Source organism: Lolium perenne, chromosome 2, assembly GCF_019359855.2.
Source record: "Lolium perenne isolate Kyuss_39 chromosome 2, Kyuss_2.0, whole genome shotgun sequence".
NCBI classification, from domain to species: Eukaryota; Viridiplantae; Streptophyta; class Magnoliopsida; order Poales; family Poaceae; genus Lolium; species Lolium perenne.
Window position 1 is genome coordinate 303,615,259 of NC_067245.2, and position 16,877 is coordinate 303,632,135.

Genomic DNA, 16,877 nt, shown 5'->3' on the forward strand with positions numbered 1-16,877 from the left:
CAGACACTTACTATGGATCAGAGGGAGCAATTTTTTCTTTTTTGAAATAAGGATCGGAGGGAGCAAGTTTTTCTTTTTTGAAATAAGGATCGGAGGGAGCAAGTTAATTTTTAGTCTTTGGTCAGAAACTAGTTAATATAGTTACTGTGATCAGGTCAATTATTGGACTATATATATGCTCTGTCCGCTCCATGTTTTGCTCGTCTAAAGTACCCAAAAACACGAATTTGGTAGGCACTATATCTTTAAGCGATTATGCTCTGCTTTTCCCAACACCTCCTGCACCACAGGTGTCACAGCAACATAATGGACGCCATGGCGCGGTTGTCAAGTATTTTATAGCTAGACCAAAATCAATAAAAGGTGAGTGGATCCAGAAATGAATTTTCACGTATGCATATAGGCATCCACCGTTTCGTGGCGCTGTAGACGGCGTAGAGCGGGAACGACGGGACATGGCGACGGTAGACCCGGACCCGACGTTGACGATGGCGCCCCTCCCTCGCTGCAGCATCCCGGGAAGCACGGCGGCGGTCACCTCCGTGAGCCCCATCACGTTCACCCGTATCATCCTCGCCAGCCGCTCCATGTCCGCCTCGTGCACCGTACATCGCTCCCGGCCTCGCCACGGCGGCGTTGTTGACCAGTACGCCGACGTCCAGCCCCTCCACGGCCTCCCTGAGCTCCCGTATCGACTGGTCGCCGGCGGCCGTGCCCACGAGGGAGAGGTCGAACACCACGGTCTTGGTCTGGATGCTGGGGTGGGTTCGGGCGATGCTTTCGGAGACGGATTGTAAGTTGGCGTCGTCGAGGTCAAGGAGGACGAGGCTGATGCCCCGGCTCGCGAGCTCCATGGCCGTGGCTTTCCCGAGCCCCGTGGTTGGGCCGGTGATCACCGCCCATGTGCCGTAGCGGCGGCGGAGGTCGATGGGTCGGCGGAGGCAGAGGGCGAGGTGAGCGAGGAGGGGGATGCAGGCGGCCGATAAGTACAGCGCGCCGAGAGCGGCCAGGGAGATGAACCAGACCGGAACTGCCGCAGGCATGTTGCAGCTAGGTCCGGAATCCTGAGTTGATTTGTTGCTGTACTGTGTGTACGTTTGCACTGCTTGTTCCTGGCTATATATACATGCAGAAATATAGGCCGGGCCAGCCCGTTGAGGCCAGAATTGAAAAGTAGCGTGTATTGGTAGGGCATCTGAGGACCCTTAAAACTCGCTTCCCCCGTAAAATTCCGGCGGGATAGGGGGTGAGCGCAGTTTGAGCCGTCTAGCAGGCCCCGTAGTCGGGCCGGCCCGTATTTGCGCAATACGGGGTCCAGCAAAACCACACCGCCGCCCCCTACAAATACAGGGCGAAGGTGCGAGTGGGGGTCAAACCCCTCACTCGCAACCCTAGCTCCGCCGTGCACCGCCGCCTCCCCGCTATGCTCCGGCGAGCAATTCGCACGCGCATGCCGCTGCATTACCCCCGCCGCTCGCCATGTCCGCGCGCCGCAGCAGTTCCGCTTTGCCCGCGAGCGGATCGAAGCGATCCCGCTCGCCGGACACGCTCGAGGAGGCGTGGCGGCACCAGTGAAAGCTGTCCGCCGCCAGGAGTCGGCGCGCGGCGTGCAGGTACGGTGGCGCCCTGTACGTGCCGCCGAAGCTCCGCGAGTTCGCGCCGGGAGGGCTCTGGTATAGGGCGGATCCGCCGCTCAAGCCGATGAGCGGCCCCATCTTCAAGAAATGGTGCGCCGATTGGGAGATGAACCGCCGGTCGAAGGCGGCGTGGGAGGCGAGCACCAACGGCGCAGGAGCGCCGCCAACCGGCGAGGAGGCGGAGGAGGCGGAGGAGGGGGAAAACCCCCTATTCTTGCAGGCGCTGGAAGCGTCCCTCAAGGACGATGCCGACAAGAAGAGGGCGGAGGAAGAAGAGAAGGCGGTGTCCATCGCCGCCGTGAAGGAGATGGAGGTGCGGGAGGTGGAGGAGAAGGCGACCATCGTCATCCTCGACGACTAGATAGGTTCGTAGAAGTCGCGATCCATTAGGATCGCGCAATTCTGTATGATCCGTATGTATGATCAACTATGAACTATGATGAACTATCGAACAAATTTCCCGGGGTTTGCAAATTTCAAATATACGGGGTGAAAATACGGGGTCTGCTAGACGGAAGGGTGCTTGCGTGACCATTTTTTGATACAGGGCTCTCTACTCGCGTTTTACGGGGCAGAAAAGTAGGGAGCATGTTAGACATGCTCTAACGATATGCCGCCCCCTCGGTGTATACTAATGTGGTCGAGTTACAATCGTATAAGGCGATATGTCTGCCTAAGTAACCTTCCAAACATAAAACAACCTAAATTAGCGGAAATTCAATTCGGCTCCCGGGTGCGTATGCTCCCTCTACCAACAAAACATATTTCGAAGTGTGGAAAAAATTTTGACAAAAAATTCTACATGTACATCTCTATAATGTATGTGTATGCGTCATGTTTTATGAAAAAATAATATTTTTTGTGTCCTATGTAAAAAAGAGAAAACTTATCCTGCGAAAAACATTGTTTTCAGCACTGAATTTTGTCTTTTTTACACACGTCACATGATAAGTTCATTTTTTATGAAAAGACCTTGTGAGCGCGTAGCACGTGAAGATGGATGTGCGAATTTTTTGTTTCAATTTTTTTGAAATGCTGTCATGTTCCAAAACACCACTCTACTAAATTAGAGGGATTAGACTAGATACTACACAAGTTTTTTTTTGTGACGTGAGATACTATACAATTAAGTTGGTTAACCAAGAATATGTACAACACGTTGCATCGACATGCCTCAAACACCGGCAATGGAAGATGTTTTGTGAATGTATCAACCACTTGATCTTTGGAGGAGATAATAAACTTGATTTGTAGTTGTTTCTGACCCATTATTTCTCTAATAAAATGGAAATCAACCTCAATATGTTTGGTACTAGGCTGAAACACCGGATTGGATGATCAGTATGTAGATCGAATATTATCACGCCATAATATGGGTATCTGGCAGAGTGGCAGTGAGAGAGCCCTAGTTATGTTGACCACTGTTTTTATTCAAACTCACTACTAGACCGTGACATAATGGCTTGCTTTTGAGCAGTCCATGCGATCAATTTAGCACCATAAATGATGGCATAGCTACCCCCAATTGATCACCGGTTATCAAATATTTCAGCCCAATCAGCATTAGAGAAGGTGGAAATAAGTGTAATAGGTGTGAGATGTAGAGTCAAACAATGAGAGGTCGTAAAGTTGACAAACCAAAGAATACACTTAAAAACTGTCCAATGAGGATCTCCGGGGCCATGTGTGAGAGTAAGATACTGAAGGCCTCCAACTATAAAACGGTAACACATGGAATCATTAGCAGAGAGTTCTCTCCGTAGTAGAACACTTGTCAACAAGAATCATAGGAGTAGAAGGAGTACATTTTGCATGGGAGCACTCTGAAAAAGATCAATGACATACTTTTTCTGGGTAACAATAAGGCTAGAAGACTAATGTGACAAGATCCTTGACAGCAGCAACTCCAGAGTGCATCTCTCGAAACAATATAACAGTAGATGAAGCGAAGGAGCTGATAACTATGATATCATCAATATAAATCAGAAGGAACATGGTAAGATCATACATATAGAAAATGAGTAGTGGTGTAGCTACAGTAGATGTTTGAAAACCAAGTGAATCAAGAACATAATTGAGTTGCCACGCTCGAGGAGCATGTTTAAGACGATAAATAGCCTTCGGAAGGTGACGCGGGTGTAGCGGACGAGTAGGATCCTCAAAACCTTGACATATCATCCAGGTGACTGTGCCATCTAATCGTTGTTTCAACGGTCGTATGCCACTGATACGTCTCAAACGTATATATAATTTCTTATGTTCCATGCTAGTTATATGACAATACTCACATGTTTTATATACACTTTACATCATTTTGATGCATTTTCCGGCACTAACCTATTAACAAGATGCCGAAACGTCAGTTCCTGTTTTCTGCTGTTTTTGGTTTCAGAAATCCTACACAGGAAATATTCTCGGAATTGGACGAAACAAAAGCCCACGGTCTTATTTTCCACGGAGCCTTCTAGAACACCGAAGAGGAGACGAAGAGGGGCCACGAGGTGGCCACCCCACAAGGCGGCGCGGTGGGGCCCCTGGCCGCGCCGGCCTATGGGGTGGGCCCCTCGGGCGCCCCCCGACTCTGCCCCTTCGCCTATTTATTTCCTTCGTCGCGAAAACCCTATCACCGAGAGCCACGATACGAGAAAAGTTACTGAGACGCCACCGCCGACAATCCCATCTCGGGGGATTCTGAAGATCGCCTCCGGCACCCTGCCGGAGAGGGGAATCATCACCGGAGGGCTCTACATCACCATGCCCGCCTCCGGACTGATGCGTGAGTAGTTCATCCTTGGACTATGGGTCCATAGAAGTAGCTAGATGGTTGTCTTCTCCTCTTGTGCTATCATGTTTAGATCTTGTGAGCTGCCTATCATGATCAAGATCATCTATTTGTAATTCTACATGTTGTGTTTGTTTGGATCCAATGAATATGGAATATTATGTCAAGTTTATTATCGATCTATCATATATGTGTTGTTTATGTTCTTGCATACTCTCCGTTGCTAGTAGAGACTCTGGCCAAGTTGATACTTGTGACTCCAACAGGGAGTATTTATGCTCGATAGTGGGTTCATGACTCTATTGAATCTGGGACAGTGACAGAAAGTTCTAAGGTTATGGATGTGCTGTTGCCACTAGGGATAAAACATCAATGCTTTGTCTAAGGATATTTGTATTGATTACATTACGCACAGTACTTAATGCAATTATCTGTTGTTTGCAACTTAATACTGGAAGGGGTGCGGATGCTAACCCGAAGGTGGACTTTTTAGGCATAGATGCATGCTGGATAGCGGTCTATGTTCTTTGTCGTAATGCCCTAAGTAAATCTCATAGTAGTCATCATGATATGTATGTGCATTGTTATGTTCTCTCTATTTGTCAATTGCCAAACTGTAATTTGTTCACCCAACATGCTACTTATCTTATTGGAGAGACACCACTAGTGAACTGTGGACCCCGGTCCATTCTTTTACATCTGAAATACCACCTACTGCAATCATTGTTCTCTGCAAACAAACATCATTCTCCACACTATACGTTTAATCCTTTGTTTACAGCAAGTCGGTGAGATTGACAACCTGACTGTTAAGTTGGGGCAAAGTATTTTGATTGTGTTGTGCAGGTTCCACGTTGGCGCCGGAATCCCTGGTGTTGCGTCGCACTACACTCCTTCACCAACAACCTTCACGTGGCCTTCATCTCCTACTGGTTCGATAACCTTGGTTTCTTACTGAGGGAAAACTTGCTGCTATACGCATCACACCTTCCTCTTGGGGTTCCCAACGGACGTGTGCTTTACCGTCACAAGCAGCCACACTGAAGACATGTCATGACACGGTTGGGATGCGCTGGAGGTGTAGCCTAGGTAGGGTAGGCCAGTGGCACATCTGAAGATGGCAGCGTATGCAAGCAACAAAAAAAGGTCGAGGCGGCGAGATGAGATGGGTTTCCCTATGATGGGCCAAAGATACCACCAGGTTGAAACCAATGTGGTCATCGCAGTGTCAAATTCCGTGGTGAAGGCGGCTCGAGGAAGGAGGCAGGCGCTAAGTTGACCGAATCTAACTTAGCATTGTTCAGCATGTCAGGCGAGGCATGTAGAGGAGCGGCATGATCATGATCGACGTCATGCTCGGGCGAGTAGTTCCAGATGAGCATCTCTTCCTTTTCGTGCACCTTGTTTAGGAAAAAGCAAGGGGGTATTCTCCTATCATCAAATTGGCAAAAATGAGGCGTGAAATGATTAGTATGATCAGATGATGTCTTACGTAATTGAGAGAGGAATCCGCCTTCACAAAAAATGACACCCCCAAAAATATATAATTTATTAGTGGGAACATGTAATTATTTGTAGCAGCCATGGAGGAAACTATATTGGAGGAACATACATTTTGGAACGAAAATCCAGCTATTTGTTATTATAGGTTCACAAATGAGGCCAACACCCACAACCAAGGACACGAAAAATGTGTAATCTAGAGATTCACCAAGAACACGTTCCAAAAAAATATTAAGGAGTCTATTAATAAGAAAGCATGCCGTGAAAAAAAGATTCATTACCTTAAAAATTAAACAGAAATGAGGCATGTGCTAAAAGGCTGAGTCTGATTTCAAGAATATGTCTATGTTCTGGTTCGGCAGTGCCATTCTGTTGGTTTTTATGAGGACATGAAACTAGATGAGAGACACCTAGACTACTATTTGTTTTCGTTAATTTTGATATACTTGGCTCCCCAATTGGTCCGCACAAGGATGATTTTGTGACCACGAAGACACTCAACCTGACGTTTGTTTTAAAATACATCCAACATCTCGATTTTGAGCTTAAGAAGATATAACCATGTAAATTGACTATAACATCAATAAAACTGACATAGTAAGTGTGTTCACTAACGGAGGTTTGGGCATGACTCCAAACATCCGAATAACTTATTTCAAGAGGCTATAAAGTCACACGACTAGAAAGGGAAAACATGCAACTGATGACTTTTTCTTGTTGGAAAGCATCACAAATTACATATTTGATACATTGGACGAATGAAGGTGGCGATGATGCAATATATGCCGAACTATTTGTGTAGATGGGTGCCCTAGGTGACAATACCACTTATCACGCGACACTTCTATTTCCCTTAAGATATGTTTGAAGGGAGACTCATCAAGCCGGAAGCAACCAGCATGATACCTCCTACTAAGCAGAATTTCCATCATTTCCTAGTCCTTAACAAGGTATATTTTGGTGAAAGTCAATATAACCTACGAAAAGATAGGAGACTACGAGTGACAGAATGAGCATGTAAAGAATCCTAAGATGCAATGATTTTGATGGAGTAGGAAGGGTGGAATGGCTAATGTAATAATGAATATGCATACCATTCCCATTGGTCGCATGAACTTGATCATTGTCGTTGTACGTGAGCTTGTCGAGGTCGTTAGTGAGGTGGTCGGTGGCGTCAGTTTCCATGTACCATCCGAAGTCAATGTTGTAGTAGCTCGTTTGGACATGTGTAGTAACTGCGACTTGGCGATCGATGCAATGACCGTCATTGTCGACATCAAGGTAGTCGGTATTAAACCGCTTGAAGCACCCTAACGCAATATGATCGACCTTGTCACATATTTGACATATGGGCTGATTTCCTCCATCAGCAGGGTGTCCTATGTTTGCCACGATCATCACGGTCATCGCCCTAGAGCGGCCTTTTGCTACTTGAATTGTAGCCGCCACCACAATTAGTAGGGCCTCCCCACCACCAGGATTGTAGCCTGGGCTGGCCGGCTTGGTGAAGTAGCCCGACCTGGCCTAGTTGCACGGATCGGGGCGGTAATCTTCATGGTAGTTTTTTGCTGCATTCTGTGTAATAGGGAGACTTGCCACCTCCCTTGGAAGAACCAAGTATATGTATATCTCAGTGGGGGCATGCTCCCCACTTAAAATTTGAAATTTCCATAATATTAGTGAACTGAAATTTCTTCAGATTTTGCAAGTTAATACAAGGAGTGCCCCCACTCACTTGATTTTTCCCCACTCATATATTTTGTTGGGTCCGCCATTGGAAGAAGTGTTAGCTGCGTAGAAGCTGTGACCACCGTACATCGCGGCCTTGCAAGCCTCCAACCATTGCTCTGTGCTCAAAGGCTGCGCAAATAAATCACGAGTAAGCATCGGTGTAGTCCGATTGAAGATTAGCTCAACAAGAGCATCGGAGTCATCTCGAGGTTCACCAAGAGGTAGGAGATGAACCCCTCCAGGCGCAAGTGAGTAGTCAACGTAAGTGTGTCAACCACGCCTTTCACTTTGTTTTAGTAGGCCTTCACGGTAGACTTAAGTTTCTTCACCTCCTGCAGTTGGCGACGGATGTGCATGTACCTCGCCGTCTACTGCCACTAGTAGAAAAGGGGGCTTCCGTCCAACCCTTTAGTACCGGTTTCCTTACGAACCGGTACTAAAGGGTGTATTAGTACCGGTTACACTGCCCAGGCCGCCTGCAACCTTTAATACCGGTTTGTGAAGGATCTTTAGTACCGGTTCGTGTCACGAACCGATATTAAAGGGTTGACGTCAACCGGAAAACCTTTAGTACCGGTTCGTGACACGAACCGGTACTAAAGGGTAGACCATTCGTACCGGTTCGTGTCACGAACCGGTACTAATTGTTTTCCGGCTCCCCCAACACCCCCAAACCCCCCCCCCCCCCCCCCCCCGGATCGTCTTTTTTTGCTTTGTAAAATAGAAATGAAAATGATAGAAAATTCAAAAAATAAAATGTTTTCAGATTCTTGTATGTTATGCAATCTACTATTCGGTGAAATTAAGAAATTCGAATTTTGACTTTTTTTGTAAAAAAAGTTTGAAAAATGGTAAAACCGCATTAACTTTTGCATACGAAAAAACGTATAATATATCAAAATCATCGTGGGAAAAAGTTACATCTGATCAATAATAAGCGTCGGGATCAACTCCGACACTTATTATGGATCAGAGGGAGCAATTTTTTCTTTTTTGAAATAAGGATCGAAGGGAGCAAGTTAATTTTTAGTCTTTGGTCAGAAACTAGTTAATATAGTTACTGTGATCAGGTCAATTATTGGACTATATATATGCTCTGTCCGCTCCATGTTTTGCTCGTCTAAAGTACCCAAAAACACGAATTTGGTAGACACTGTATCTTTAAGCGATTATGCTCTGCTTTTCCCAACACCTCCTGCACCACAGGTGTCACAGCAACATAATGGACGCCATGGCGCGGTTGTCAAGTATTTTATAGCTAGACCAAAATCAATAAAAGGTGAGTGGATCCAGAAATGAATTTTCACGTATGCATATAGGCACCCACCGTTTCGTGGCGCTGTAGACGGTGTAGAGCGGGAACGACGGGACGGCGACGGTAGACCCGGACCCGACGTTCACGATGGCGCCCCTCCCTCGCTGCAGTATCCCGGGAAGCACGGCGGCGGTCACCTCCGTGAGCCCCGTCACGTTCACCCGTATCATCCTCGCCAGCCGCTCCATGTCCGCCTCGTGCACGTACAGCACTCCCGGCCTCGCCACGGCGGCGTTGTTGACCAGTACGCCGACGTCCAGCCCCTCCACGGCCTCCCTGAGCTCCTGTATCGACTGGTCGCCGGCGGCCGTGCCCACGAGGGAGAGGTCGAACACCACGGTCTTGGTCTGGATGCTGGGGTGGGTTCGGGCGATGCTTTCGGAGACGGATTGTAAGTTGGCGGCGTCGAGGTCAAGGAGGACGAGGCTGATGCCCCGGCTCGCGAGCTCCATGGCCGTGGCTTTCCCGAGCCCCGTGGTTGGGCCGGTGATCACCGCCCATGTGCCGTAGCGGCGGCGGAGGTCGATGGGTCGGCGGAGGCAGAGGGCGAGGTGAGCGAGGTGAGCGAGGAGGGGGATGCAGGCGGCCGATAAGTACAGCGCGCCGAGAGCGGCCAGGGAGATGAACCAGACCGGAACTGCCGCAGGCATGTTGCAGCTAGGTCCGGAATCCTGAGTTGATTTGTTGCTGTACTGTGTGTACGTTTGCACTGCTTGTTCCTGGCTATATATACATGCAGAAATATAGGCCGGGCCAGCCCGTTGAGGCCAGAATTGAAAAGTAGCGTGTATTGGTAGGGCATCTGAGGACCCTTAAAACTCGCTTCCCCCGTAAAATTCCGGCGGGATAGGGGGTGAGCGCAGTTTGAGCCGTCTAGCAGGCCTCGTAGTCGGGCCGGCCCGTATTGGCGCAATACGGGGTCCAGCAAAACCACACCGCCGCCCCCTACAAATACAGGGCGAAGGTGCGAGTGGGGGTCAAACCCCTCACTCGCAACCCTAGCTCCGCCGTGCACCGCCGCCTCCCCGCTATGCTTCGGCGAGCAATTCGCACGCTCACGCCGCCGCATTACCCCCGCCGCTCGCCATGTCCGCGCGCCGCAGCAATTCCGCGTCGCTCGCGAGCGGATCGAAGCGATCCCGCTCGCCGGACACGCTCGAGGAGGCGTGGCGGCACCAGTGCAAGCTATCCGCCGCCGGGAGTTAATTCAAGGAGTGCCCCCACTCACTTGATTTTTCCCCACTCATATATTTTGAACTGAAATTTCTTCAGATTTTGCAAGTTAATACAAGGAGTGCCCCCACTCACTTGATTTTTCCCCACTCATATATTTTGTTGGGTCCACCATTGGAAGAAGTGTTAGCTGCGTAGAAGCTGTGACCACCGTACATCGCGGCCTTGCAAGCCTCCAACCATTGCTCTGTGCTCAAAGGCTGCGCAAATAAATCACGAGTAAGCATCGGTGTAGTCCGATTGAAGATTAGCTCAACAAGAGCACCGGAGTCATCTCGAGGTTCACCAAGAGGTAGGAGATGAACCCCTCCAGGCGCAAGTGAGTAGTCAACGTAAGTGTGTCAACCACGCCTTTCACTTTGTTTTAGTAGGCCTTCACGGTAGACTTAAGTTTCTTCACCTCCTCCAGTTGGCGACGGATGTGCATGTACCTCGCCGTCTACTGCCACTAGTAGAAAAGGGGGCTTCCGTCCAACCCTTTAGTACCGGTTTCCTTACGAATCGGTACTAAAGGGTGCATTAGTACCTGTTGCACTGCCCAGGCCGCCTGCAACCTTTAATACCGGTTTGTGAAGGACCTTTAGTACCGGTTCGTGTCACGAACCGGTATTAAAGGGTTTGACGTCAGCCGGAAAACCTTTAGTACCGGTTCGTGACATGAACCGGTACTAAAGGGTAGACCTTTCGTACTGGTTCGTGTCACGAACCGGTACTAAAGGTTTTCCTGCTCCCCACGCACCTCCAACCCCACCCCACCCCCCCCCCCCCCCCCCCCCGTCCCGTGGATCGCCTTTTTTTGCTTTGTAAAATAGAAATGAAAATGATAGAAAATTCAGAAAATAAAATGTTTTCAGATTCTTGTATGTTATGCAATCTACTATTCGGTGAAATTAAGAAATTCGAATTTTGACTTTTTTTTGTAAAAAAGTTTGAAAAATGGTAAAACCGCATTAACTTTTGCATACGAGGTCGGAAAAAAACGTATAATATATCAAAATCATCGTGGGAAAAAGTTACATCCGATCAATAATAAGCGTCGGGATCAACTCCGACACTTATTATGGATCAGAGGGAGCAAGTTTTTCTTTTTTGAAATAAGGATCGGATGGAGCAAGTTTTTCTTTTTTGAAATAAGGATCGGAGGGAGCAAGTTAATTCTTAGTCGTTGGTCAGAAACTAGTTAATATAGTTACTGTGATCAGGTCAATTATTGGACTATATATATGCTCTGTCCGCTCCATGTTTTGCTCGTCTAAAGTACCCAAAAACACGAATTTGGTAGACACTATATCTTTAAGCGATTATGCTCTGCTTTTCCCAACACCTCCTGCACCACAGGTGTCACAGCAACATAATGGACGCCATGGCGCGGTTGTCAAGTATTTTATAGCTAGACCAAAATCAATAAAAGGTGAGTGGATCCAGAAATGAATTTTCACGTATGCATATAGGCACCCACCGTTTCGTGGCGCTGTAGACGGTGTAGAGCGGGAACGACGGGACGGCGACGGTAGACCCGGACCCGACGTTGACGATGGCGCCCCTCCCTCACTGCAGCATCCCGGGAAGCACGGCGGCGGTCACCTCCGTGAGCCCCGTCACGTTCACCCGTATCATCCTCGCCAGCCGCTCCATGTCCGCCTCGTGCACGTACAGCGCTCCCGGCCTCGCCACGGCGGCGTTGTTGACCAGTACGCCGACGTCCAGCCCCTCCACGGCCTCCCTGAGCTCCTGTATCGACTGGTCGCCGGCGGCCGTGCCCACGAGGGAGAGGTCGAACACCACGGTCTTGGTCTGGATGCTGGGGTGGGTTCGGGCGATGCTTTCGGAAACGGATTGTAAGTTGGCGGCGTCGAGGTCAAGGAGGACGAGGCTGATGCCCCGGCTCGCGAGCTCCATGGCCGTGGCTTTCCCGAGCCCCGTGGTTGGGCCGGTGATCACCGCCCATGTGCCGTAGCGGCGGCGAAGGTCGATGGGTCGGCGGAGGCAGAGGGCGAGGTGAGCGAGGAGAGGGATGCAGGCGGCCGATAAGTACAGCGCGCCGAGAGCGGCCAGGGAGATGAACCAGACCGGAACTGCCGCAGGCATGTTGCAGCAAGGTCCGGAATCCTGAGTTGATTTGTTGCTGTACTGTGTGTACGTTTGCACTGCTTGTTCCTGGCTATATATACATGCAGAAATATAGGCCGGGCCAGCCATTGAGGCCAGAATTGAAAACTAGCGTGTATTGGTAGGGCATCTGAGCCTTTTTTTCTTTGTAAAATAGAAATGAAAATGATAGAAAATTCAAAAAAATAAAATGTTTTCAGATTCTTGTATGTTATGCAATCTACTATTCGGTGAATTTAAGAAATTCGAATTTTGATTTTTTTTGTAAAAAAAGTTTGAAAAATGGTAAAACCGCATTAACTTTTGCATACGAGGTCGGAAAAAAACGTATAATATATCAAAATCATCGTGGGAAAAAGTTACATCCGAATTCACCTGGGTTTACCGGTTAGCCAATTTTTTAGATTCTCAAAATTCCAAATGAAAATATGAAAGCAGGAACATTTTAGGTTTTTTCCAAAAAATTAGAATTTTATATATTTTTAATTTTTAAAAATTAAAATTAATAATTATAAGATTTTTTGAATCCTAGAACATTACTATTACTTTTAGCAAATTATAAGATTTTCAAATTTTCAGGTTTTACGTTTGCAAAAAAATATTAAAAATTCAAAAATAATTAAAAATAATTTAAATTAAAAATTTAATTTTATTTATTTATTCAACATTATTATTAGATCATTACTTTTTTATTAAAACAATTATTTGCAATACAAATAATAAAGAAGTGTGACATCGACCAACATGTTAATAGGATTGATATGATACTAGTATCAACAATATGCGCGCGAAGCACTTGGAAGTGGGACGGAAAGGAACTCGGAAGTTAAGTGTGCTAGTGTTGGAGTAGTGTGAGGATGGGTGACCGACCGGGAAGTTTGACCACGGGTAAGTAATTTGACTAGATATTAAGTGTAGTTAGAGACTAATGAAAATATTAGAAATTCTGAAAAAAAATAAAAAAAAGAGGGAGTGAAAAATAATTATAAAAAAATGGATAAAAAAAATTAAACGAAATAGCCTTTAGTACCGATTCGTAACACGAACCGGTACCAAAGGTCTCCAGCCCCGCGGGCTCCTCCGTGCCCACGTGGAGGCACCTTTAGTACCGGTTCGTAAGGAACCGGTACTAAAGGTGGGAGGCTTTTAGTACCGGATCTTTAGTACCGGTTCCAAAACCGGTACTAAAGGCCCTTTGGAACCGGTACTAAAGGGGGGTTTCTCTACTAGTGTGCGAGTAAAAGTTGGAGGTGAGGGAAGCCCACGTGTCTCGCGAGGTAGTAGCAAGATGTTCATCTCTTGCATGACTTGTCAAGGAAGACATGGGGCGCGTTTAGTTACCTGGGATGGATTTTGCATCACTGGCGTAGTGGAAATAAATTTACATCTCATCTCAGACGGGCCACGGTGCAAGTTTGGGTTGTTGTTTGGTGGCCTGGACCGAAGTTTTAGGGCCATCAGAAACGTAAGGCTCAGTGTGTTTGGTTTTATACGAGCCTAGCTTTAGCCTCACCACTTATCCACATGGTGACCTTACCTATCACCTCCTTGATGACCCACAAGTATAGGGGGTGTATCGTAGTATCTTCGATAAGTAAGAATGTCGATCCCAACGAGGAGCAGAAGGTGTTGACAAGCAGTTTCGATGAAGGATTCACTGTAAATGCTCACAGACAAGTATTCAGGGGGTTTTGATGTAACAGATGAATAAAGTACAAGTAAGTAAAATGCGAGAGAAATAATTGCAGCGAGTGGCCCAATCCTTTTTAGCACAAAGGACAAGCCGGTTTGTTTACTTATAATGACCAAACGTTCTCGAGGATACACGGGATTTTAGTCTAGTGCTTTCGCTACATACAGCCGATTAATCTTCATTGTTTTGATAAGTGTTGTGTGGGTGAACCTATGCTAATGTACCGCCCTTCCTAGGACTAATACATACTTGTGATTATACCCCTTGCAAGCATCTGCAACTACAAGAAAGTAATTAAGATAAATCTAACCACAGCCTTAAACTCTGAGATCCTGCGATCCCTCCTGCATCGATATACCAACGGGGGCTCAGGTTTCTGTCACTCCGGCAACCCCGCAATTGGCAAACGAGTACAAGATGTATTCCCCTAGGCCCATAAATGGTGAAGTATCGTGTAGTCGACGTTCACACGACACCACTAGAAGAATGACACCACAACTTAAATATCATAACATTGAATATTACTCAACCATAATTCACTACTAACATTTAGACTTCACCCATGTCCTCAAGAACTAAACGAACTACTCACGAGACATCATATAGAACATGATCAGAGGTGATATGATGATGAATAACAATCTGAACATAAACCTTGGTTCAACGGTTTCACTCAATAGCATCAATAACAAGTAGAAATCAACACTGGGAGAGTTTCCCCTATCAAACAATCAAGATCAAACCCAAATTGCTACAGCGGTGACGAGGTGCTGCGGTGGAGATGGCGGTGATGATGATGAAGATGATGGTGATGGCGATGGAGATGATGTCCAGCTCGATGGCGGTGACGATGGCGTCGATTTCCCCCTCCGGGAGGGAATTTCCCCGGCGGATTCCTGCCCGCCGGAGAGCTCTTTTCTCTCTGGTGTTCTCCGCCCCGCAGAGGCGGCTGTGGCTCTTCGCGACGTACCCTCTGGAGCTTAGGTTTTCGGGACGAAGGGTTTCGCGAAGAAAAGGAGGCGAAAGGGGCTGTGGGGCCCCCACACCACAAGGTGGCGCGGCCAGGCCATGGGCCGCGCCGCCCTATGGTCTAGGCCCACCTTGGGTCCAGCTGGCTCCCCCTTCTGGCTTCCTTCGTCATCTGGAAAAATAGGATTTTTGGTATAATTTCCTTCCGCAGTTGATCTTCCGAAATATTGCGTTCTGGCGGTGCTTTTTCTAGCAGAATCCTGGCTCCGATGCTCGATCCTCCAATAATCATGAAATATGCAAAATAGATGAAATAACATAAGTATTGTGTCCCAATATGAAATATATCAATGAATAACAGCAAATTATGATATAAAATAGTGATGCGAATTGGACGTATCAACTCCCCCCAAGCTTAGACTTCGCTTGTCCCCAAGCGAAACTGAACTCGGTAAACAGGACCACATGTTTATGGAGTGAAGAGTCGATAAATAAAATACGGATAAGAAGCATCATATTAATTCACACAAGGCATTCTAGTGAACAACTTCCTCATATAACTCAATCTTGAAACAAGTATAAGGTAATCACAAATAAAGGTGCATAAGAAATCATAATTGGTGATGGCAAACTTTGTTCTTGGTCAGAGAACAGTTAACAGATTATACTTATCTATTGAGCAGCGCTCTCATATTAAAGCTTATGGTAAACTTGCATACTCAATCATATTAATCATTGATGACTTTCAAAGCTATATTCATTCAGGTAAAACTTGTACTAAACAAGGAAGAGTAAAGACATGATGAAGCAAATCACAATATAATAGTTTGATCACAACAACTAAAATGCTTGCTTGAGATGGAGGGAAATAGGTTTACTGACTCAACATAAAGTAAAAGACAGGCCCTTCGCAGAGGGAAGCAGGGATTAAATCATGTGCTAGAGCTTTTTCAGTTTTGAAATCATATAAAGAGAATAAAAGTAAAGTTTTGAGAGGTGTTTGTCGTTGTCAACGACTGGTAGCGGGTACTCTAACCCCCTTGCCAAACAGACCTCCAAAGAGCGGCTCCCATGAAGGACGTTATCTCCACCAGCAAGGTAGATCATCCCTCTTCTCTTTTGTTTACACATGTATTTTAGTTTATTTAAGGATGACACTCCCCCCAACCTTTGCTTACACAAGCCATGGCTAACCGAATCCTCGGGTGCCTTCCAACAATCTCATACCATGGAGGAGTGTCTATTGCAAAATTAAGTTGCTTACTGATGAATCAGGGCAAAACATGTCAAGAGAATTATTAATGAAAGTTGATTAATTGGGGCTGGGAACCCCATTGCCAGCTCTTATTGCAAAATTATAGGATAAGTGGATGAAGCCACTAGTCCATTAGTGGAGGCTGCCTAACAAGACTGAAAGATAAAACACCACATACTTCCTCATGAGCTATAAAACATTGACACAAATAAGAAGTAATAAATTTTGAATTGTTTAAAGGTAGCACATGAAGTATTTACTTGGAATGGCAGAAAATACCATGCAGTAGGTAGATATGGTGGACACAAATGGCATAGGTTTGGGTTCAGGTTTGGATGCACGAGAAGTATTCCCTCTAAGTACAGGTCTTTGGCTAGCAAGGTTAAATAGCAAGCATAAGAGTTGAGGGAAACAAACAAATATACATGTGATAGAAACAATCATGCATCTTACTTGTAAGTACAAACAGTTTTAGCTTCAGAATACTAAGCTAAGAACTGATAAGAAAGATAATAACATCTTCTACATGTATTTCCTCTATTCTTCTTAAACTCAAAGTGTTATTGCTATTGACCATTGCTAAGTTTGCCAAAACCAAATAGATTTACTCAATGCTCCCAAAGTGGTACCAATACTAAAATCAAGATCAA

The 16,877-nt window shown here is 46.5% G+C and overlaps 2 protein-coding genes and 1 pseudogene across 2 annotated transcripts; all 3 read right to left on the reverse strand.

Moving 5' to 3' along the window:
- Positions 1-353: 353 nt before the first annotated feature.
- On the reverse strand, positions 354-1,131 carry LOC139835864 (very-long-chain 3-oxoacyl-CoA reductase 1-like; annotated as a pseudogene).
- Positions 1,132-8,922: 7,791 nt separating this feature from the next.
- LOC139829992 (very-long-chain 3-oxoacyl-CoA reductase 1-like) lies at positions 8,923-9,618 on the reverse strand. The gene has a single exon (XM_071825749.1). The coding sequence runs from the start codon at positions 9,616-9,618 to the stop codon at positions 8,923-8,925; it is 696 nt and encodes a 231-aa protein (XP_071681850.1).
- A 2,131-nt stretch (positions 9,619-11,749) lies between these two features.
- Positions 11,750-12,400, reverse strand: LOC139835865 (very-long-chain 3-oxoacyl-CoA reductase 1-like). The gene has a single exon (XM_071825750.1). The coding sequence runs from the start codon at positions 12,398-12,400 to the stop codon at positions 11,750-11,752; it is 651 nt and encodes a 216-aa protein (XP_071681851.1).
- Between the last annotated feature and the right edge of the window lie 4,477 nt (positions 12,401-16,877).